Raw genomic sequence first — 25,035 nt, forward strand, 5'->3', positions numbered from 1 at the left:
AACGTCCTTTGGGATCAATAAAGTTCATATTCGTATCCTCTAAGATGACAATGCTCAGAGAGGATGGAACGTCCTGCCTGCAGTCCTGACCTCAACCCCATTGAACACTTGTTGGATCAATTTGGGTAACAAATGCCATTTGAAGCATCCCACAGCAAAGCTGGTGACCAGCGGGAGGAGGAGGTGCCAGGCTGTGGAGGCTTTTAACATATTTAAGGACATTTCAGTGTAAGAAAAAGCGAGAGGAAAAAAATAATTATCATTATTATACACATTGTGTGTGTTTAATTTGTTCATTTTATCAGCCTTTTGTTTGGGTTGTGATGGTTTGGCTAACTGGGCTCCATGCTCTGGTGGCTCTCTTGCTCTGCTTTTGACCCTTGGAGGGGGCACACTCATCATAAAACACAACTGATTCCTCACATTTTGTACTCACTCACACACACTCATGAAAAAAAAGACTTTATTGCTCCTGATAGTACTCTGCTTTGTTTGCTTGTAGTGGCTGTAAGATGTCTGCGCTATTTGGTTCGATTCTACATTTGTTGCTGTTTTTTATCTTTTGTATCTTTCTCTCCTTTTTCTTTCCTTTTTTCCTTTTCTCTTTTATTCATTCTCCCTCTTCTTTTTCTTCCCCTCTGTCAAGTCCAGCATCATTATGTTATTCAGCAGCCAAATTAAATATAAATATTGTTAAGTAATTATCAAAGGGAGAATGATATTTGCAAAGCTTCTTTCTCTGTAGAAACATTAAGCTCCCACTTAGTGAAACAAACTTGCTGCATCATTATGCTGCTGAACAGGACAATTAAAAAAAAAAAAGTGTATAGCTTTGTGTGAGCCAATAGCTCACCCTAAATAAATAGTTCAGATTTCTAACCCTAACAGAATCCATTGCCAAAATAACAACAAAGAAACAAAGTTGTGGTGCTCTGTAACCATGACAACCAGTTATAAAGTGTCCATAGAGGCAGTTGTGATGCTTTTAAAAAGTATTTTAGCTCAAACCATGGTCATTTTAAATTCTACCAAAGTAATGTTTATGTGTGAACCCCACCAGGAAGTGAGAAAGGTGTTTTAGTAAAATGTCTTACTGATGGAACCAGGGTCTCGCCTTAACAATGATGTCTACTCTCAACAGAAACACTTACTGCTTGCTGGAGCAGTATTTTACAGGAGGTCATTGTTTGTTGTGTCTCTTTATCTGAAAGGTGCCTGACAGGAGGAGGGAATGACGAGCAGTAGAGCAGTGATTCCCAACCCTGGTCCTCAAGGCACACTATCCTGCAGGAACAGCTCTCGCTCTCTGACAAGCTCTGCACAAGTCTACAAATAAGTCATTTGAATCAGGGGTGTTGCAGCAGGGAGACATCTAAGACCTGCAGGATAGTGGGCCTTGAGGACCAGGGGTGGGAGGACCTGAGCCAGACTCACAACTCACAACAAAGCTGGCTGCATTAAGGAGCTGCAGCCTCACCAGTTGAATGAATGAATGAACTGATGTGACAAATTCCGGATAGAGGACTCGTACTCCACCTGACATTTCACAATTCCTCACTGTAAAGTTTACTTCCGGGATTTTAGTTTACAGTTTTTTTGGGACTTTCCAGTTTATATATATATATATATATATATATATATATATATATATTGTTTTCTCATGTTGCAGTGGGGGTTCGATCCTTGCCTCCTCCAGGTTTTTACTGCTCAGCTGTTCTGATTGCTTCTATGGCTTTTTGTCCTCGTCTCAAGAATTCAGCCTATTTTTCTTTTATTTTTCTTTTATTTAAGTCACCCATCAGCTATTCCAGGTAGAAAGCATTAATACAATTATTAGATCTTTCTAAACTCTTCTAAAATAGGTTCATTTACAATTTTTGTTAGGCAAATTTTTTATTTAATACTATTTTTTATCATTTTGTATTGCTTCTTTAACTGTAAAATCAAGCTTCTTTTATCCAAGTGTTTTTCTCCGTAATATAGTTTAAAAAAAGAGGTTATGTAGAAGAATGACCACAGAAAATATCAGCAATTCTTAAAAGAAAATTTCCATTTATTATAAAACAACAAAAGCAGTTTGAATTTAACATTTTTAAGCCTTTCTGAACAGCATAATACAGTCAGCATCAAATAAAACAGTATCAGGACAAGCTGTTACGGCTGAGCATAAGATAGGATGGTTCACCACTCACCACCATGTAGTTCTGAAATACTTTTCCTTTATCTCTGAATTTCTTTTTGGGATAAATTAACATCTTGTGGCTGTTTTAAAAGCCAACTCTGCTACAACAGACAACATGTAATTAACATCAACTTGTGTGTAGCTGCAAATCTGCAGCAACGAGCTCAGTCAGCAGCTGCCTGTGTAATCGACTGGATGAGAGTAAAGCTCTTCACTTCGTGTTCCTGATTATCGAACAGCAAATTCATAACAACAAGTGATAACTTTAAGCCTTACGATGCAATCAATGTCTCATTTGTAGAGATAAAACAAATACCCTGTTTTCACCCATCTGAGGAAAAGCAGCACTCAAAGTCTTGACCATCACTTTTTCAGATTACTGTTATAAAGTTTAGTCCAAAACACCTTTCTTAAAGGTAACCTGTGGAGTATTTCACCTATAATGGCACTGAATAGGTTTTTGTAAGAGTCTGTGTGGCTGTAATATTCCAGCAAAAGCAGCAGAAAAGACAGATTTCTGGTAAACTTGAATGTAATAAATGTAATACTCAGACTTTTAATATTTAGTTTACAAGAAAACTCCACAGGGAACCTTTACAACAAACAATACACACATCAGATATATTAGCATTCATATCAGCAGCATCTTCACATCATTACCTAAAATGCTTTTTTTTTTTCTGACCAGCAGTTTGCACGTGTGTCGACACACTTAGTTCATTATTATATACATATTATCTTTACAATGTCACAAAAAGTACAGCCATACATCACCTGATACTTCCCTGATTTTTATATTGCGTCACTAATAGCTAAAAGGCATGGGCGTTTACAACATGCATGCGTTCAGTTCAAATCTGCAGCAGCTTACCAGAAACGAAGTCTCGACACATAAACTGTTCAAGTAAATACTGAATCATCCAGCAAGCAGCTCTGGCAGCTGGTAATGAGCATGCACGCGTTTGATGCAGTACGTTAACAGGTATTCACAGCAGGGAGAGGGACACATCTCTCCACTCATTAAGAAGCATCTTGAGTCGCTGAAGAGATGAGTCATCCAGGAAACTTTGTCCAGATGGGTCGTGGAGCTCATCAGTGCTTGATTGGAGCTCACTGTGTCTTCCTTTTGACACAGAAAGAAATAGTTTTTGTTTGATTGATTGTTGCATGCTCAAACTTTGGATTTAATCACAGAACTCTGTAGTTTGTCTGAAAGGCTTTTAACTTAATGTTTTGATTCTTATAATTATCATTTTCTGTGGCGGCAGACAGAAATTTTTATTTAAAACACTGGCTGGTGAATGCAGAGATGCTATTAGCGGCTAATGAAAAACTTCATCTTTATTTGCTCGAGGAGAAAATCAGCTGCTGTAACCTGAAACTCAGGTCGGTCAGGTTGTGGTTCTTCATAAGAGGTTAAGTTTGTGATGTAGTTATTATATATGTGTTGTGCTGTAGATGTAAGAGTGCACCTATTAGGATTTTTAGGGCTGATAATTAATTGATTACTGCAAAAAGGACCAGCCAATACTGATAGTGTACAGGCTTGTGCAGAGGTGCGTTGTAGTAGGAGACATCTAAAACCTGCAAGACAGTAGCTCACGAGGACTGGAGTTGGAGACCCGTAGTTTATAGTCTTTGATTGATAACGTAACGTTATTTACCAATGTTCTATTTTGAACAACATTTTGTGGCAATAAAATGAAAGCGAAACCTTATTTTTACCCATTTCTCCATTTTAATTTGTTTAGATTTACTGTTGTGTGGTAACAACTATGATAGCAATAGTTTTCGGCTGTTAATGGTCCAGATAAAAGAAAAAGCAAATGAACAAACAAAAAAATTCCTTGAAACATGCACATAAATACTAAAAGGTAGATGTCCAATAATGCCACTGAACTCACCATTTCACTGAAATATGACACTACGCCTCCCGTTACCCTGTGATGGTATTATGTCTGACAGTTTCATTTATAATGGGGAGTGGCAGCTGTTTTATTTCTGGATATTATCAGTGTCATAAAAATAAGTCAGCTGTTAACAATAGCTCTGGTGACGTCTGCACTCCTGCTAATATTTTCCATGTCTTAATAACTTTACATCTGTCTCAAGATTCAGAGTGAGTGTATTTTTGTATGAAAGAATCACACCCTGACTGGATGGATTAATACCAGTTTGAACATGTTTATTTGCCAGTGAGGTGACGTTGTACGTCCCTAGAGCTAGCTTCTGTAGCCAAGCATCAGATCGCCAAGGTCCCTGCCTTCAGTCATCATCCACTCCACTTTGTACCTGATTTTCCTTCCTGAGCTGACATGGAGGTGGCAACGTGTGCCTTTTCCAGGCTGGGTCCAGCCGAGCCCCATGTGCCAAGGCTCAACCATCAGGCACTCACTTGGGGCACCTTCAAGGCCTGGCTCCAGGAAGACCCCAGGCTTGGAAAAGTGACCCCTTCCCTGAAATTACTTTGCCTTGGGTGACTCTACCAGGGGCTGATGACCCCAACAACACAGCCCTCAGGTTCATGGAGGTTCTCAAACGCCTCCATCATAGTAAGAAAATGATTCACAAAGGGAAATCACCACCTGGAGAGGGTGGAGTGTCCTCTCTGAGTAGGGAAAGAGACTCTGCCCCAAGTAGAGGAGTTCAAGAATCTAAGGGTCTTGTTCACAGTTGTGGGAAGAATGGAGCAGGAGATCAATGGGCAGGTTGGTACAGCATCTGCAGCCATCTGGGCTCTACCTCAGTCTGCTATGATCAAGAAGGAGCTGAGCTCTCAATTTACTGGTTGATCTATGTTCCTACCAACACATGTGGTCACCAGCTGTGGGTACTGACGGAAAGAACAAGATCATTTATACAAACGGCCGAAATGAGTTTTCTCTGCAGTGTCTGGGCACTTCCTAAGAGATAAGGTGGGAAGCTTGGTCCACTGGGAGAGGTTCAGAGTAGACCTACTGCTCCTCCACATCAAGAGGATGCCTCCTGTATGCCTCCCTGGTGATGTGTTTCAAACATGTCCCACCAGGATGAGGCCGCAGGCAAGACCCAGAATGTCTGGACAAGCTGGAAGCAGTGGCTGGCAAGAGGGAAGTCTGGCCTTCCCGGCTTAAGCTGCAACCTGACCTCAAAAAAGTGGGAGATGGATGGATAGATGAAACTTTTTATTCATTTACTGGTAACCTGTGCCTGCTGTTTAAAAACCTGATGTGATTTTCTTGTTTATATGAGTTACATGTAAGTGGTTGTGATATGAAGCTTCAGTGTCTCAGTAAAAAATGGTTAGACTTTTATTACATAACTCCATTTATTTACTTTGCTTTAGACAATTTAGTTCTCTCCATTGTACAAAAAAGAAGTTTGATCCCTCTCATTGGATTCTTAAGTGACAAATCAAATAATTTAGGATGAAAACTGTCTGATTAGTCCATGATCAATCAGATCAGCGGAGTTGGAAAACAGCATCTTTGTGGTACAAAGAACCCAAACAGTACTCTTTCTTCTTTGTTCATGGTTGTAGTTTACTTACCTGTTGCGATGTGGTCCGTATGTGTCCAGCATGACGGTGCTGGCCTGCTCCAGGTTCCACTGGCAGCGCTGCAGGAGATCCTCACATTCAGCCCTCGAACGCAGTCCCAACCGAAACAGCTGCTCTACCTACGATGCATACAGCGGGGAAGCATTTTAATACAGGTCAGTGTGTGTTGACTGCTGTGTTATCCTGCTGTCATGACAACCACTTTATATATTTTTGTAGTTCTACTGTTTTCTGTGATTACAATCACTTCAGATTCCAGCAGTTCCTCCTTCACATTGACACTTTACTGAGGGTGTTTACCACTGTCATCACCCCACCTTCCTACACTTAATTAAACAGTGCAGTACAAATACGCTGGAAGACAGCGACTTTCAGCAGCATCAGACCAACGCTCAGGGCTTTATAAAGTACAATAAAACCAGGGTAACAAAACATTTAGATACAAGCACGTTATTGTACGAGATCATGCTGTGTAAGTTTACTATTATTCTATTCTGAGAAATGTCTGAGCTGTAGGAACACATGCAGGCTATTTGCACTGACTGCAGCATCAGAGCTGAAAATCCACAGCTTGTCAATATTTTTTTTATATTTTTATGAACTCCTGTCTGTTTTATTTAGGACTGAGGCAGTCTTGAAAAAAGCAGATTTTTTTTAACTCGTACACTTGCAGCACTTGGTCTGATATCAGAAAGCTGCCATCAATGCAGAAACATGCTGGAGAGCTTTACAGTCCACTTAAGAGGACTGTCAGACCCTCCCAGCGCTGGAGTGAATATTGAGAAGGGGAGAGTGGGGCAGTCTGTTATCTATTTATTGAACCTGGAGGGGACTTGTGCACGTTCTCCCTTTTGTCCCGTGCTCTGTGCCCTATCCCTGCAGCAAAAGCAGCGTGTGTACTGCATCCTGTATGAAGTCCCTTAGATGTTTTTTTGAGTGTAAAATCTAATGTGACCACACTTTAAGTAGACCAGTGTTTGTATTACTGCTGAAAACATTTCTGAAAAGGCTCGGGTTGTGTTAAAGTTGATCAAACAAAATATACAAGTTCCAGCGACTAGCTGAAGTTCAAACCGAGCATCAGAATGGGAAGATATGAGGATTTAAGTGAGATTGAATTAAATATTGGTATACAGAATAACATCTCTGAACACACAACAAGACGAACCTCGAAGCAGATGGGCTGCAGTAGCAGAAGACCACTCTCATCAGCTCAGAATAGGAAACTGATGCTACAATTCACACAGGCTCTTCAAAACTGGATGATAGAAGATGGAAAAACATTGCCTGGTCTAATGAGTCTTCATTTCAGCTCCACAATCAGATGGTAGGCTGAGAAGTTGCTGGAAACAACATGAAAGCATGAGTCCGTCCTGCCTTGTAGAGAAAGTTCAGGCTGCTGGTGATGTAATGGTCTGGAGAATGATTTCTTGTCCCCTTAGTACCAACGTGGCCTGGTTTAACCCCCACAGCCTTCCTGAGTATTGTTGCTGACCATGTCCATCCCTTTATGACCACAGTGTAGCATCTTCTGATGCTACTTCCAGCAGGATAATGCACCATGTCACAAATAAGTTCAGACTGGTTTCTTCATAGTCTGAAACCCCCCTTTAGCCACTTTACCAAAAAGATGTGCATCCTGACAATAAATAAAGATATTTGACTTTGCACAGTTAGGGTTAGGGTTAGTTATAACTGATTGTTTTCTGCTGCTACAAATAAACTGTTGTGAACATGAAAGCATACGTAGACTGGTAGGTTTACCTTCAAATAATTAACAGCCTGAGGGATGCTCCAGTTGTGATTCTGCAGAGCGGTCTTACACTCCTCCATGGTGACGCCATGCACTGCTCCTTGGACCTGTCAGCATTACCACCAAGTCAGAATCAATAGATGCATGTCTGGATTCATGGATTGTTTGAATTTTAATGCATAGTTCAATGCTACTTAAAAAACGAAGGAATTTCCCAGTAACAATCTCCTGGGTGGAGACAACAGGAGTTACAGCTAAGGATTGAAAGTGTTTGTTAAAACTATGATAAATGTCTTGATGTCCTTGCAATTAAAATGGGAAACAAAAACAAACAGGGTTATATTTATCATTTTAAAGTTTGTTACTTTATTCCCCTGATTGAATCTACATGCAATTTAAAATGAGCCAAAATTAAACTTTGGTTTTCCCTCATTCAGTCACATACATGTTCTAATATTTTTAAGAACAAAGTTAATGTTCTGTTTTAATCTGTTTTAAAACAGCCATTTGAATTACTTTTTATAGAGTATAGACTTCTGCTAATTAAAAGTTTGTAGATAAAAGGAGGTCAATCAGAAGCTTTCAGATATTAAATTGGTGACTTTTCATTTTTCCACCTGCAGCAACGATTGGCATTTGGTGTTCGTGTCGAGATCTGAAACAAAAACAATGAAAAGCCATTTTATATTAAAAGAAAAAAGCTATATTTTCCTCTGCTCTTCCTCACCTGTGTGATGCTTTGGTCCTGCTGTGTGTTGGAAGCTGCAGCTCGTCCGTTGTTGTTGTTATAGGAGGTGTTTGTTTTAGCTCCGCCCGGCGGCTGCTGCTGCATCATGGGTTTGACTGCTGCCATGTTGGCTGCCCCATATCTGATTAGAAGAGAAAAATAAGGAAAAGGAATATTAATCTGTGAACGATAGCTGCAATTTTACTTGTACTCTGAATGCATACTTGTTTAATTTTATAATTTTATAATAATTGTAATTATCACAAAAAAACAAAGCCATGAAAACACACCAACCAACAAACCTCTATCTGGAGTAAATAGGTTTAACAGGGCGAGAATAAACAAGTTTAAGGCATATTTGATACGAGTATCTCACCTCTCTAGAAAGGCTGGTCTCTCTGGTAGTGAGGCAGGACTAGAGTTCTGAGAGCTGTCAATTAGCGGGGAGAGGCCACGCCCCTCACGAAAGGTGAGGGGATCCAGCGAAGAGGTGGAAGAGTACGACGAGGCTGGCGCTCCTGGCCGTGAGGAATGTAAAGTGGCTTGATGAAAGGAAGATGTGGGTGGGGAGTTGGAGGACAACAAAGGACCCAGAAGTCCAGCTGTCCGGCGAGGAGAGACGGAGAGAGGAGGAGGGGGCAGTGCTACAGGTGTAGAGGAGAGTGGTGGCACCAGAGGGAGGGGAGAGGAGGAGCGAGACCCCGGTTGAGAGAAAGCATGGTCTCTGGGTGGGATCTGAGGAGGTGCTTCTTCCTCGTTACCCAGTGAAATGGAACTGGAGCGGGCCTGCTGGTTGGTGGTGCGGGTGGAGAGGCTGTGTTTAGAGGGACGTAGTGGGGGGATGGGGCTGCGAGGGGGCAACACCGGGCGATCCTCAAAACAGGAGGTGAAAGAGGAGGAAGAGGATAAAGGGGAAGGAGGAGGCAGACAGATCTGCCGGTGGGGACCCAATGGAACCAGAGGCATCGGGGTTGGAGAGGATGGGAGGGAGCGACCTGTTGCCATGGGAACCTGTAGCTTCACCATCACCTTTAAACAGAGAAATATTAGCAGAAAAGGAAACATGGGTTATGAGTGACTTTAGAAAACATGACTACTCCTGTGTGAGAGACTCTACCTCTCTCTGTAGCTCTTGAAAGAGGTCTGCTGACTGGGACTCGCTCCTGCCTGGCATGCTGGGCCCTGGAGTGACCAAAGCTTCTTCCGTCAACCCCTTGTTGATGGACCGCACCTCCTGGTCCTCCGATTGGTCGTCGAAGTCTGCGGTAACCTCGTCGTACGTTGGCTGAGGGAGAGGCCAGTCAAGGATGGAAGGAGTGTCCTGAAAAATCGATACAAGTATTTCTTATGTTATCAGATACACTGAATGACTGTTTAGTCTTATTAACAGGACAGAAGTGGACATAATTTAACATTCAACAACTATAGTGAAAATATTGATTCAGTGTTCAAAAGCAACGTCCCAGGAGACAAACATGGATCATGTTAAAGAGTGGCTCCACAGCCAGGCACCTCCAACAAGAAGCACCTGGACGCATGGCTCCTTAGTACAGATTGTTTAATAACTGACCACAACAATGGCTTATTATAATGATGACTTTTATTAGAATATGTAAATTATTCCCTGGTTGCCTGGTTAATACCACCACTGAGCAACCTTCAGACTCAGCAGTAGGTCTCATTTTATCAGATGCACACACTTGCTCCACCACTGAGTACACTGCATCTTGAAAGGATGCACATGGCAATTTGCTGTGCAAACCTCACAAGGCAGAGTATGTAAAAAGAAATGAAAATTTATGCTACTGGGTACCACTTTCCCCTTTAGCCAATATACCACAAAGATGTGCATCCTGACAAGCTCGTGGGATCAAACTGTAGGCAAGATGTCCAAGTTTGGGTGTAAATTAATTGCCAATTTGTAAATAAAGTTGCTTCAATATGATTTGAATCTCAACAAGTGAATAGTATATTTTGGACAAACAGGTTTCAGTGTACATTTTTTTTATTCATTTCTTCTGTTTTCATGCCTAAACTTTGATCGAAGACGGGCTAAAGCTGTGGGGTAGAATTGCTGTGAATCCCCACAGTAGATCACTAAAGCATGAACATGTACATGATCGATCAATGAGCACCAATCACCATCAAACTGCACTTCTCTGGGTGCATCCAAGAGGAAAGGGGTTATTTATGACATTTCTAGGCTAAAGGGTGCACACTGCCCTTGGAGAATACAGGAAGTGATTGTAAGCACAGACTTCCCACTCGTTTTTTAAAGCTTTGTGCAATTAACTTCATTGGGAGAATTTGTGGTGTTTGTGTGGTTGCTTGACGTCTCTGATGTGTCTTTAAAATCTCTGAACTGCTGCTCAATCGCTTTTTGTGTGGGAGTGGGTTAAATTATAGGGTTAGAGGCTCAAATTTCAAGATTAGCCAGGAAAAGTGAATAGAAGACCCTCTCCTCTTATTCCTGGGTAGCTCCACTGGGGGTGATGGTGTGCAGCTACTGGAAAAAAACCAATCATCTTTCCTCCCAACCTCAGCTCAATACGATGTTCAAGGAAATTGTCTACATAAATCCAGTTCCCTGACCAAAAGTGAGGTCAATGACCTTTGTCAGTTAATTAAAACACAGCTTTGGCCATGATGATCTGCAGAGCAAAGGTCACAAAGCTAATATGAAATTAAATAAAACAAATAAAAAAAAAACTTTTTAATACCAGTGGGAAATTACAATGTTGTAAATAAAAACAAAAATAATAATTAGAAGAATTTAATGCTTTATTTGAGCTGTCTTGCAATTGACTGACGAAGCCTCATACTGGACAACCGACACTGCTCTACTGATTTTGTTCTACAGGGACAGAATTGAGTTGTTTGCCGTGCGTGAACTGTGCTACCCAGCATGAGAAACGTAGCTTCACTGAAGCTCATGCAGCTGCAGTGTCAGCAGCACAACACAGAGCAGAGAAAGTGTTACAGCAGCTAAATTAAACGAAAACAAACAGCTAGCCAGCTAAAATAAACTGCTAGCTAGCTTTGTGGAACAGAAAGAGCCATTTTTGCTCCACAAGCAGCTACCTAGTCAAGATAAAAACGGCTATAGATGCTAATTTATCAGAGTGGAAATTGCTCTAATAAATAGTTCATTCTAAGCAAATCTAAATTAAATTGTTAGCCAATTTTTTGAAGCAGCAACTGCCTTGCTAACTGGCTAAACTAAGCTGCTGAGTTACCTGCTAATGAGCTGCTCTGTTTTTAGACCACACTAAACTAAAATAAACTGAATCCTTTTCTAGCTCAATAAAAATAGCTTTTATTTAATTTAAAAAAATAAAAGTTAGTTTCTTGACATAGCCACTCAGATTGGGCATGAAAGTTAAAAGAACCTATCTGAGTCACTTTCATCCTACGCTACAAAATGTTTATTGCACTTGTGGGCTTTTTATGATTTCTCAGGCAATTACATATTAAATTGAGTCTTTTAACCAATTAGTGTGCTTACAAAGTGCAGCAGTTCTGTATTAAAACATTGTGAATGAGTAACGGATTTTATTTTGTGCACTGTCAAAGCTAAAATAATTAGCACCATGTTTTTTTATCTTTCATTCTCTTTTTTTTGATGTGGTAAACAGCTTGCTGAAATAAAGACTATTTAGGACAATTAGCCCACTGACACCAGTCTGTTTGAAAAGTTGTAGGTTGCAGCTGTTCATTAAGTTTCTCTGATTATTTTTTAGGTGAGAGATGATTGAGATAAAAATTGTATCATCCTTCACTAATGCCTACAATTAACTACTGAGTAACTCAGCCTCTGAAGTGTCTTAAACTAGAGCCTTTTCTGAGATTAAACTTTCTCTCTAATGCTGTGTTCAGGCAACACAATTTTGGTAAATAAGTCAACACAGAGGCAAAATTCTTATTGTGACTTGGCACAGATATGCCGTTAGTTCCTGAACTACTGTTTGCTGCTCTTACAACCTTTTATAGACCATAAGGGTAAACAAACAGCAACGTCTGAGGCTGTTTGTGTAAAGCTGGGTGCATTTCATTTGGAGAAAAAAAATCTATAAACCATGCTTTTAAAGTTGTTTCAAAAAGTGTCTCTCTGACAATGAAAAATCAAACATTTCTTAGCTTTTAAAGCACTGGAACTGGGCATTTGTGAGGGCAGTCTGACCTAGACACAACTCTACCTTCAGTGTGTCCTCGTCTGCTTGATGTGTTTCCATGAGCGGAGAGGGTGTGGTTGAGCTGAAGCTGTCATCAGTGAAGTCGATGAGTGACACCTCACTTTTGGCTGCGCGAACACCTGTCCCCTCCCACGGTCGAAGCTTCAGACCTAGAGACGCTCCCAGCTTCTTTAGCCCAGATGAAGTGCTGGCGTCATCCTCGTCATCGTAATCGTCCATCACCAGGTCATATAATGGCTCTAGAGATACATGCAAACACCAGAACATTAATATCTGCTTAAAGGTCAGATTGTGGGTTGCAAAGAGCGCTGAGAACGGAGAAGAAAAACTTACTCTTGAGCAGAACTGCAGGCTGGGGTGGACGAGGGGGTGGTTGCTCTGTTAAGGACAGATTAAAACCTTCAGCTTATATTTACTGAAGAGGAATGAACTCACATTTCCTCAAAAGCGATATTAAATAAGAGAAGAAAACTTACTTTTTGCACGGTTGGGGAGTTTGGTGGGTCTTGCAATGCCAGAATCGAATCCTAGGACATCAGGCGGGTCCATGGGATTCCCTAAATACAAACTACAGAAATACATAACTTCATTTTAATATCAGTTTGCAGAGACAAAAAAGTGCATATTTAATATATTTAAATGAAGTTGCAGCTTTAAATAAACATAGATACTGAACATGACTGGAGTAATTAAAGTTGTTTACTGCAGATGTACCGACACTCTGCTACTGTAACAGCTGATAAAGGACTCGTTGAGTTTTGTAGCCAATGTGGGACAATGAAGAGTTTTTCTTTATCAATCACTGAGCTATGTGTTACTACATGTGGGCTTCTGCTGCCCTCTGCTGGGAAGCTGCAGTAAAATCAGTGCTAAACAGCACAGAAGTCTTCAGCTCAGAAAAAACCCGTTTAATTTAATTTCTGGGATGTAACAGATGTTTTTATATGATCATACTTTTTCAAAAAGAAACATTACATGCTCCAGTTTTTGCTTCAACTACATTAAAGCGAAGCTACACTTTTATGAGCCCTCATGCACTCTGAGCTCCAGGGGTTGAAGCCTTTTGCTTGTCCCCTTGTTAGACGTAAGACAGGACTGTGCTGTTGAGGCTCTGGAACAAGTTGCCTTTATTTCTTTAAATGATCTCTAAAACACGCTTTGGTAATTTCCCAAACCCTGTTTTTCTGTCTTTTGGTTTTCACCCATCTGTCTTGTCTGACCTGATTTTTATGTTTTAATAACTTGAATGGAAAAAAATGTTCAAGCTCTTTTGACTTCATGAGCACATAAATGCTATTATTATTATTATTATCATTTGCACCTAATCTTTTCTAATATGGCAAAATTAGACAGATGTAACTGTCTAAAACAAACAGCTCATAACCAAATAAGCTGATTTAATTTCAGCTTTTATATTGTCTGCATGTGTCAAAAGGTCATTTTCACACTCCTGATGGTGCAACCAAGTAAATACATGGTTTTTATTTGTGGGCATTTTTGTGTTTTAACTTAATTTTGGCTGTGAATGCCAAGTTTACAATAAATGTATGAGGCCAGTTGGATATATGGAAACAGAAACAACTGGAACAGAGGTTTAGTAGTAGTACAGATAAGTCAGTATGATTTGTTCTTTGTTGTACATCAAAGAAGGGTGGTGTGAATTCTTAAATAAATGTCATGATCTGTTTAATTATGCTTTTTCCTGAAGTAGAAAAAGAGGGAAAAAAAGCAGGATATGAAACAATTTACAATAAAATTAAACTCTCCATTAGGTCTGAGCTCGTGTCGTGTGTTGTTAACCTGTCTATTCGGTCTGCGTGTCCCCAGCTCCTGTTAGGGTCTGTGTCTCCGTGTCCAGTGTGAATGAAGGAGTGTTTCAGTGGTCGGCTGATGTCCTGGGCGGATAGACCGGCGACCGAAGTCACCACATGACGAGGAAACTGACCGACACGCAGCGTCCGCCTGTTCTGACCTCGCCACCAATAATGCTCTGCCCTGCAAACACACCAATACAAAAAACAGGCACAAAAGCGAAGTGTAATCAGCTGTTTGAGACAAAAAGATGTGTCTCAAGGTTGTGGGAATCTGGCTTTCAAATTTGGGAGGTCACAGAAGGAAAACACAATTCAGACAAGCACACACAAAGACTGAGCACACTATTTCCACAGTGAGTCAGCAATTTTCCACTATGCAAGGAATCCAGTGTCAACAAGAGGTACGTGTGTTCGCCTGAACTGCATGAAAGAAAATGATTCTGTGCTGAAAGATTACTTTCTGCTATTTGCTTTTTTGTACCAGACTGAGTTTAGTGCAACAGTCTTTTAGCCCTGAGTTGATTAAAAAATAAAGGTTACACACTGACCTTCCCTCGATGATGGTAATGACGTCGTCCATTTTAATCTGGAGCTTGTCTTCCTCTTCGAAGTCCTGCAGAGCTCTCATGTCTGTTGGCATGGTCTGCAGAAGACAAACATTCCCTGTATTATCACTGCCATCAGCAGGAACAGAAGCACTATGCAGACATGGAAGAAATACTCTGTTCCCTCTCAGCTGAATCATTCATTCTATAATATGTGACAATGGACAAAAAGAAAAAACACTTGCTTCTGCAAAGTTCACTCAGCTGTTTTAAGGAAAATCTCCTCGATGCTTTAAAAGCAGGGTTTTCACTGCAGTGTTGAAGGCGTATTTCACTTTTTTTGCTGCCTTCGGCTTTACATTTATCTGAGAGCAATCAATTTAGTCCTGTGCTATTGTTAAATAATAAATAAGAATGATTATGATACCTGGGAAAGGGAAATTATAAAATTTTAAATCTCCTTGAAAGAACACACTAACCTTAGCTGCATTAATCTCATAACACCATAGTTACATTGAACCTGCAGTAATTCACTCTGACATTAGAAAATCCTTGTTATTGTTGCACATAATCATCATATGTTCATAAACAAACAAACTGATACAAAACCTTTAACCTGTTTTTTTTGTTTTTTTTTAAAAACTGTATGAATCCTTCATTTGAACAAAACCTGGTTGTGCTGCATGCTGGGATGGAAGCAGTTCCCTCCCTCTAAAACAATATTTCTACAAATAAACAGTTCAGATTCACGTGCTGGACCAGATTACTGATGCACAACCTCTGCTTAAATTTCAGAACACTGTAAGCTAGTTTTTTTATTGTTATGATTCACTTTGCTTGAGTTTGAAATACAAAAAAATACCAGAAAGCTGATTAAGTGTTTTCTTTTCTTTTTTTTTTTTTTTTTTTTTTTTGTGGCTGGTTGCAACATTTGCAAATCTCCACTCCTTTCTTGGCCCATATTCCAGAGTAAACATTCAGCTTTTTGTTCTTTTTTAAATCAAACCAAAGGGTTTTTTCAGTGTCTGAAGTGTTTAAATAAAAAGTTATTTTCCACTTGCAGTTGGCAGAAATGTTTGGTGTGTGACTACGTTAAACAGAAATGGCTTGAGATATCATTTTAGAGATTTTAGCATTGTTAGTATGTACGACCCCCTTAAAAGAGCAGGATTCCCACAAAACCATCAACTTCCCAATCTCTGCATCTGCTGAGATTCATGAGGTTACTGTTTAAAAAAAACTGTGTTACCTCAAGCAGGAAGTCTCTGAGAGCGATGAAGGTGGGCCTGTCTTCTGGTTTGGGGCTCCAGCACTGCAGCATGACATTGTAGATGTCCTGAGGACAGTCATCAGGCTTGCACAGCCTCTCAGCCTCAACGTCCACTTTATGGAGGATCTGCAGACATACACATGAAATGTTTCAGCTCGTTTTAGTGGTAGGTTTTCTCAGAAAGCTGAGATACATGTAAGAATGACATTTTCTGCTCAAATCACAAATTTCCTTCTAGTAAAATGGAAAAAAGAGGCACCTGGCTTCCATTTAGGCCCAGCCATGGCTCCTGTCCGTGAGTGAACATCTCCCACAGGGTGACGCCAAACATCCAGGTGTCAGATGCATGAGAGAAAGTTCGAGACTTCAGGGACTCTGGCGCGCACCTGGAGAGATAGCGATGCAGAGATCATGAGAGAAGTGATTATGAGATAAGTGGGATGAAGGAAAGAAAAAAAAAGTTGCAACCTGTTCTCCTCACCATGGGAAAGGGATTTTGTGGCCTTCCTCCATGATGTACTGGTCAGTATGTGTGGGCAGCGCCCTCATCAGGCCAAAGTCTCCGATCTTCACCGTTTCATTGGTGGACAATAGAACATTGCGGGCGGCCAGGTCTCTGTGGAGGAAACGCTTCTGCTCCAGGTAGGCCATCCCGCACGCTACCTGCACAGACACAAACAGGTCATGTAAAATGTGAGATGAGACCATTTCTTAATGAACTAGATCCTTCTTATTTATCTGACATGCTTTAAGTTGCTGGCAGCTGGTTCACTTGGCAGGGCATCGGTCTCCCGTACAGCAGACTAGAGTTCAAACCCCACAGGGGAGAATATTAACCCCTTCCAGTTGGGTCCTTAGGCAAGACACTACTTAATGCTACGCCTAACCAGAAAAGCCTCTGCTAAATGAATGTAAGCTATGAAGCCTCTCAGACCCCGAGGTCCTCTGGTACTGGCCTTTTAGTTGTTAATTGTTAGATCTATCTGTTTTTACTTTTTAACTCAAGTGTTTTTCTCGTGAGGATCCCCCACACCTGCACCTATGCCTGCTCAGTTTGCACTGTCATGGTGACCGCTCTACTCCGGGTGTTTGGGGGACCCTGCACAGTCTCTGGGGTCGTGGGGTGGAGTGGCTTGCTGTATCTTTGTTTCTATACATACGTCACATAATTTAAATGCGATTTGATTTTTACTTCTGACTGATCGGTCAGAATCTGCGATGAATAGAAGCATTTTTTCTTCATTTCCTCTGACCTGTACGGCGTAGTTGCACAGCATCGAGATGAGGATGTGACCCTGACGTTTTCTGAGGCGATCCAGCAGAGAACCCAGAGGAGCCAGCTCAGCCACCTAAACCAAGGGAAAAAATAAGTCTTGTGCACATAAATCTGTAAATCTTCTGCTTCATTTCATACATTGTGGGACTATATGAATTAATCTCCTCAGTAGCAGGAAAGCACAGCAGCGTCTGCAGGTTTAACCAGGCTGATTTAATATGAACACTAAAAACAGTTTATCCTATATTATATTATTATATTTATTAATACAGAAAAAATAATAAATTGTGTATTTACCATCTTCATGGGCTGTGTGAGGACGATCCCATACAGGCGGATGAGGTTCTGATGGCTCAGTGAGTGCATGGCGTTCACCTCCCTGATGAAATCATCCAGGCCGTCTGAGTCCAGCACGCCTGCCTTCAGACACTTCACTGCTACTGACAACTGGAGACAAAGTCATGACAATGCCTGCTACCCTCCAAAAACACGTCCACTAATTTACTTCTATGTCTCTCCTCATCTCACCACTCTGCCGTTGGGTCCGGTCCACTCTCCTCGTCGCACCACCCCAAATGTTCCATCTCCGAGCCGCTCGAACAGCTGCAGCTCGGAGTCTCTGATCAGGCAGGTGAGCGAGGCGCCCGGCTCGGTACTGACTGGACCGGCGCCAGACGACGCCCCCTGAGGAACAGGCTGCTGGGGGTCGGAGTCCGGTCGTTTTACTGGAAACACCTGCGGGTCCAGAAGAAACTTTTAACAGGTTGATTCATTTATGATTCATTTGTGGATCTAAAACATAACTGCAACAATGCATCATAGTAACATGATGGAAGTTTAAAATAAACAAAACATCCTTGAAAAGGTGAGTTTTTAAGAGTATTTTGAACTTTATCAGGTCAGAGCTGACACAGATGACTTTTGGGGGAGATTTCCAGTGGGTCATGAGAGGAATGGAAAGATGGTGTATGGCAATGAAGGAGGTCAGTCTGATCGGAACGAGTCAGGTCATTTAAAAGTGAGAAGGACAATTTTAAAGTGACTACACTGAAACAGAAAGCCAGCGGAGTTTGTGGAACACAGGAGAGGAGGAGGCGAGCAGCAGAGTTTTGCATGTACTGGAGCTTGTTTAAAACTTTATGTGATGAGTTGGACAGGATACTGTTGCAGTAGTCGAGTCTGGATGAGATGAAACCAGGAATGATGGGTGGAGAGGGGGGTGTTCTTCAGATGGAAGAATGCTGTTCTGGTTATTTGGTTTATGTACTGCTCAAAAGGGAGGTTATGGTCAAAGACGATACTGAGGTAGTGAAAGTGAGGGGATGAAACCAGGGAGGGTTACAACACTGAGGCAGATGTATTTGGTGGTTTTGTCAATGAATTTGGTACCAATAATTATTCCAGTTAAGTTTGATCTGCAGTAGGTGGCTTTCAATCAACGTCCTCAGCGCAGAAGGAAAATTTATTTATATTTATTTACACCATAAATATTTTTTTTAAGTTTACAGTGAGGTATTTAATAGTGTGATAAAGGGCTGAAATACTTTTAAATTGCTCAGTTATTCATTATAAGTCATATTTAATTATCTTAAAAGAAAAATAAATGAATTTTTTGAATTAAACAAGTAAATTTAAAGTCCCATATTTTCATCAAGGGAAAATAATGATGTTATAAGTGTTTTAATGGTGAATATTACATGTTTTTTTCTAGACTTTAAACTTTCTCTGTGCCTGAAATAAGCACCTAAAAGCCAAAGTCTGCTGTTCAAAACTACATATTTATATGTTAATTTTGGGTTTCATGGGTTTCAGTAATCATGGTGGATTTACGAATACGGAAATAAAATGCAAACTTTCAAACTGGATTAGTTGGAGCAGTGAAAATGGGATGACATGAGAATCTGCTGCACATCATAGCGGTGGAAAATAAATGTAGGAAAGGGTTTAAGTTATTATAATAACTATTTATAATAGTAATAGTAATAATATCTAATTATTTAGTGGTATTGTACGAAGTCATCCTGTAAATGTGTGAGTGCGTATAAACCAAAGAAACATGTGGGTCTGAGCTTGTCAGTGTCAGATTACCAGATCATCATGTGACAAACCATTTCTGTCTTACTGTGTAAGTTATCTGCAGGTCAGAGGTGGTACTGTACCTTGCTCATCCAGGACTTGCGTTTGTAAAGGGCTCTTCTCCTCTTGACCGCCTCCCAAAGCCTCCTCTGACCTGAACCAACACAAACACATCCTGAAAACTTTAATAAAAGCACTAATCCTCTTGAATTTCCACTAATAATGTCAAGAGTTTGTAGGATAACTGGTTTAGAGACAGAATTTTAAGATGAATGAAACAATGGAAATCTCTACAGCTGCTTCCGGGTGTAAGACCCACCAGGGCGTCCCATGCCAATTTTCTCCAAATCTTCATTCTTGACATAGTCGAAGTGGGAAAGTCGTGTGACGTTGAGTTCGTCTCGGATCCGCAGGAAGTATTGCTGCAGCTGCACATCAGTCAGCAGCTCCAGCAGCCACTCTGTGCCCTCTTCACCCTGCATCTGCACACACACACACACACACACATTTCACCTGCATCAAAACACTGTTCGTAGGAGGACACAATCTGATATTTAATTAGTTCTGCTTTATTTAACCCAAAAAAAAGCCTCACTGAGATTAGAAATCTCTTTTTCAAGAGATTTGATCAACTTTCAAAACACAAGAAGTAACACAAAACATGTAAAACAAAGGTAGCAGCCAACATTAGGTCCATGAAATACAGCGTGGGTTGAATAATACCAGGAGGTTTAAAAACAGTCACATTTACAGAGAGATTTTTCTTCTTGAGCCCTTAGAATAGACTTAAACTCCCCCAGAAAGACCTTTCAAATCAGTTTGAAAGTTATTCCAAGTGGAAGGAGCAGCATATTTAAAAACCTTTTTCCCAAGTTCTGTTTTCACTTGGGGCCGCCATCTGTGCACCAGAATGAGAGCGAAGCCTATAATGAGTCTGTTTCTTGGACATATAGATAGAAAGATATAAAGGAAGTAGGCCAAGAATAGTTTTATATATAAAAATTAGCCATTGTGAAAGCTTGTGTACATAGAGCAGGGCTACTCAATTCGGTCCTACGAGGGCCGCAATCCAGCAGGTTTTCCATGTATCCCTGCACCAACACACCTGTGCTGTTTGGTGACATGGTGTGTACCACACTCAACATGGACCAGAGGAAGCAAAGGAAAGAGTTGTCTCAGGAGATTAGAAAGAAAATTATAGACCAGCATGTTAAAGGTAAAGGCTATAAGACCATCTCCAAGCAGCTCGATGTTCCTGTGACTACAGTTACACATATTATTCAGAAATTTAAGATCCATGGGACTGTAGCCAACCTCCCTGGACGTGGCCACAGGAGGAAAACTGATGACAAATCAAAGAGAAGGATAATACGAACGGTAACAAAAGAGCCCAGAAAAACTTCTAAAGAGATTAAAGGTGAACTTCAAGCTCAAGGAACATCAGTGTCAGATCGCACCATCCGTCCTTGTTTGAGCCAAAGTGGACTTAATGGGAGACGACCAAGGAGGAACCATTGTTAAAAACAAACCATAAAAAAGCCAAATTACATGTGGACAAGCCACAAAGCTTCTGGGAGAATGTTCAATGGACAGATGAGACAAAAATGGAACTTTTTGCCAAGACACATCAGCTCTATGTTTACAGATGGAAAAATGAAGCATATGAAGAAAAGAACACCGTCCCTACTGTGGAACATGGAGGAGGTTCTGTTATGTTCTGGGGCTGCTTTGCTGCATCTGACACAGGGTGTCTTGAATCTGTGCAGGTACAATGAAATCGCAAGACTATCAAGGGATTCTAGAGAGAAATGTGCTGGCCAGTGTCAGAAAGCTTGGTCTCAGGTCATGGGTCTTGCAACAGGACAATGACTCACAACACAGCTAAAAACACTGGACTATTCTAAAGTGGCTTCTATGAGCCCTGACCTAAATCCTATTGAGCATCTTTGGAAGGAGCTGAAACATGCCGTCTGGAAAACTCCCTTCAAACCTGAGACAACTGGAGCAGTTTGCTTATGAGGAGTGGCCAAAATATCTGCTGAGAAGTGCAGAAGTCTCACTGACAGTTACAGGAATCGTTTGATTTCAGTGATTGCCACAAAAGGTTGTGCAACAAAATATTAAGTCAAAGGGTACCATCATTTTTGTCCAGGCCTGTTTCATTAGTTTATGTTTTTAAATAATTCTGTTGCAGCATGGTTGAAAAGCAGTGTCTGACTTTCATTGGTTTTCCATAAGGTGTTAGTAGTTCTGACATGGACAATTAAGTCATTCATAGCATGCAAATATGCATGTGTGTTGAGAAATTAGTGTGTATGTGTCTGCTCATTCAAAGGCAGCCCTGACATTGAAATGTCCCTGCAACACAGAACGTGTGTCTGTGTGCATGTTGAGGGTGTAGGTTAACTACAAACTGTAGATTATCTGTATTGTGCACAAACATGGACTATCTTGCAAAAACTATTTTAATCCACATCAACTGTCCAGAAAAAAGCTTGCTAGTCTAGCTTTGTTTACATGGGTGTTAGCACTAAAAATACCTTCTGTCTCACTTAGACTGAGGTTCTTTTCATCCCAGTTTGCCAGGATGGGACAGGTCAGTTATTTCCCCAAGCAGAGCCAATAGAAACATAACAAGATGGAGGTGTGGGCGGAGCCGCAGAATACACCCCTGCATTTGAGAGTACACCCTGAACATGACAACTAGCTTATGTTGCGCGTTTGGTGGATGTAGCTAATCATAAGGGTGGTGAAGATCACGAGTCCGTTAGATTCTTTTGACATTCAGTCAGTTTAGTAATGAATACTCTCAAATGTAAGTTCTTACTCTCAAATGGAAGTCGCTTGGATAAAAGCGTCTGCTAAATGACTGTAGAATAGAATAGGTCTTAAAGGTGCTTTTTGTGGCAGGGGTGCTAATTTCAGCACAACCCCCTCTTTTTGTGTTTTTTGTCTCATTCTGAATCAAAATCTGGCATTTAAGGGGTCAAAGTTCAGAAACACCATGAATATTTGTTATGTTTGTTGAGCACTGAGGCCAATGATAGTACCTATGACAAAAAAAGTTAAAATATTTCTATGACATTATATATTACTGCATGTTTTTCATGTCTTCGGGTAAAAGGTGTGGGACTTAGTACATAATTTGACATTACACCATAAGTAAAAATGCAACAAAATCAGTGTCGATGCTAGTTTTTGACACTTAAACTCAGGCTCAGATAATCCCACCCAAAGAAAACATTTGACAATCATTATTATTAAAAAACATTATTCACTTTTTGTGATTTTTGTCTCATTCTGAAATCAAGTTTTAATTACAAAATCTGGCATTTAAGGGGTGAAAGTTAAAAAAAAAACACCATGAATATTTCTTATGTTTGTCGAGCACTGAAGCCATGGAATTATTTATTTATTTTGGACCTTTTTTCTGTCTTAGGAATGTAGGTGGGGAAAAACTGCTGCAATGAAAAATATTAGTCATCTGTAAATACGTCCCATCTTGTGATCAGCTGGGATACATATTTTCTACTGGCCCCCCTTCTTTATTCACAATACCTCGCAGATTAATCAAGAAAGTATTTGTTTAGTTTAATCATACTAAACACAAGCTTTTACAGGATTTTACAGGTTAGGTTTATATTTAGAGACAGTAAATATATTTTTAAAGCCCATTTTTCAGAGTTAGACCCAATTTAAGGATGGGTGAAACAAGAAATGTCACTTTTTTAATCAACTTACATCATGGTCACTTCATAATTAAAATTTTTTCATGTTATATGACCATGAAAGTGTGTTCAAAGAGGAATATTTCACAACAGAAAATCTACTCAAATTATTTAAAAGATTTCTTTTATGAGTTGGAATTGTCATTTATCATCAGCTTTATGGGTAAAATTGTGTTTGTAAATTAAGTCATTCTACATGTTTATCAGTGGTCAACGCATGACTGGAAGACTAAAACAGGGAAAAAATGTTGCTGTTTAATTAATTAGCTCATCAGCAGAAAATTAAACCACATTTACAACAACGTTCATGTTATTTTTACGCTGGATGAATAATTCTGTTTTTGATTGACCAGACTTCGACACAGGCAGACCTCCAGTATGTGACACGTGTTTGTTTGACTTAAGGGTTTATAATAAAAGAAAAGATTGAGCAGGTGCAGCCCAATATGAACACATGATCACAGAAATGCTCACACACTCACAAACACACGCCTGATCACACTATACAGTCGTTCATCACACAGATATTGCACATTCACCCACAACTTCAGGCTTTACCATTTGTCCCTTGACACTCCTGTTTCTCTCCTCTTCATCCTCCCCCTCCCCCTCTCCTCTGGCGTAGGAGAGTCGCTGGTACATATAGCTCTCCCCCATACTGTAAGAGCTCCTCTTGTCCTTGTTGTTTGCGGCTTCCCTGTACCTCAGTTATTCAAAGAAGGCGTTAGCTGTGCCGCCGTGCTTCCTCCAGCTCCAAGTCTAATGCGCTAATCTCCTCTCAGCTCCATGACCTTCTGTGTTCAATCGATGCACACACCCGAACACAAACTCACTGACGGGGGGCATTTGATGCCGCTCCCTCCTGTCGTATTACCTTAAGCTATCTATAAACTCGCTCCGTCCTCCCTCCCACTGCTCTTTTTGCTCCCTGCTGATTCACGGCTCCCTGCAGCATCGGACACCTCCATACTTCCCCTCCTCTCTCCAGCGTTTCCTCCTCTCCTCTCCATCTGCTCCTGGCTCAGGAGCCGAGCCCACAATCTGATGTTAAATAATTTAGCAGCCCTAATAAGAGCATGAGAGACAGATCTTAGAGGAAGGAGGGGAGACAATGGAGATACAAATTGGTGGACAGATGGATGGGAAAATGGATGGATGTTAAGACCAAAGAGAAAAGATGTGGAGACAGTTCCCAGCATGCATTTAAAGTGATGCTGACATGCATATGGTACAGCAACAATGCTCAGTTCCAACAAGTAGACCATTACCGAAGGAGGAAATAAGATGTAGTGAAAGCTTTGAATTGATTACTATGACTGATTTAACTGAATACAGCAGGAGTGGCAGGTATCAGCAGATATTATGGGAAGGTGCTGATTTCCTCTAATTTCTATGACTGGAAATTGCTGGCACGTGATAATATATATATATATATATATATATATATATATATATATATATATATATATATTTTTTTTTTTTTTTTTTTTTTTTTTTTTTTTTTGACAGACAGACAAAGTGTCGCTTAAGAAATGTCGATTCTTTTCCTTCTTTCTTCAGAGCCCAGCAGAAAACGTCTCTTCATTGATAAACTTGCTCTCTGATGCGTCTCTCTGCAGTAATCAGACGCATGCTGCAGCAGGACAAGACATAAAGAAAGAAGCATTGGACTGCAGCCTCTGCATGTGGTTTCTGTGTTCAGAGCCAGTGAGCAAGAACTTTAGAAGAAAAAAAAAAAAGTTAATGCACAATAAAAAAATAAATAAAAAAAAAACGCTGTTAATTAAGTAACACGTTAACGAGCCCAGCCCTAATATATATATATATATATATATAAAACAAGAAACTACATTTAAAGCTTGGAGGCATATGAGACAAACTAATTTTCTCTCTGAATGGTAAATTAGTCCAAATTGAAGGAATCATGGATGGT

The 25,035-nt window shown here is 40.4% G+C and overlaps 1 protein-coding gene across 2 annotated transcripts in view; it reads right to left on the reverse strand.

Moving 5' to 3' along the window:
• Positions 1-2,032: 2,032 nt before the first annotated feature.
• Positions 2,033-25,035, reverse strand: part of tnk2a (tyrosine kinase, non-receptor, 2a) — a 28,495-nt gene continuing 5,492 nt past the window's right edge. Inside the window, exons 1-20 of one of the 2 annotated variants that reach the window (XM_041968797.1) lie at positions 23,661-24,233; positions 19,694-19,856; positions 19,458-19,528; positions 17,827-18,033; positions 17,596-17,745; positions 17,276-17,371; positions 16,504-16,685; positions 16,282-16,408; positions 16,002-16,148; positions 14,756-14,850; positions 14,194-14,388; positions 12,870-12,961; positions 12,727-12,771; positions 12,397-12,632; positions 9,318-9,521; positions 8,577-9,229; positions 8,201-8,342; positions 7,485-7,580; positions 5,712-5,839; positions 2,033-3,305 (exon numbers count right to left, since the gene is read on the reverse strand). In XM_041968797.1, coding sequence (XP_041824731.1) covers positions 3,293-3,305; positions 5,712-5,839; positions 7,485-7,580; positions 8,201-8,342; positions 8,577-9,229; positions 9,318-9,521; positions 12,397-12,632; positions 12,727-12,771; positions 12,870-12,961; positions 14,194-14,388; positions 14,756-14,850; positions 16,002-16,148; positions 16,282-16,408; positions 16,504-16,685; positions 17,276-17,371; positions 17,596-17,745; positions 17,827-18,033; positions 19,458-19,528; positions 19,694-19,856; positions 23,661-23,759 — 3,141 coding nt within the window. In that variant the 5' untranslated portion in view covers positions 23,760-24,233 and the 3' untranslated portion in view covers positions 2,033-3,292. Of the gene's footprint in view, positions 3,306-5,711; positions 5,840-7,484; positions 7,581-8,200; positions 8,343-8,576; positions 9,230-9,317; positions 9,522-12,396; positions 12,633-12,726; positions 12,772-12,869; positions 12,962-14,193; positions 14,389-14,755; positions 14,851-16,001; positions 16,149-16,281; positions 16,409-16,503; positions 16,686-17,275; positions 17,372-17,595; positions 17,746-17,826; positions 18,034-19,457; positions 19,529-19,693; positions 19,857-23,660; positions 24,234-25,035 lie in introns of those variants that run through there. The other variant, XM_041968798.1, reaches the window with a different exon arrangement.

Source organism: Melanotaenia boesemani, chromosome 18, assembly GCF_017639745.1.
Source record: "Melanotaenia boesemani isolate fMelBoe1 chromosome 18, fMelBoe1.pri, whole genome shotgun sequence".
In the NCBI taxonomy this organism is placed as follows: domain Eukaryota; kingdom Metazoa; phylum Chordata; class Actinopteri; order Atheriniformes; family Melanotaeniidae; genus Melanotaenia; species Melanotaenia boesemani.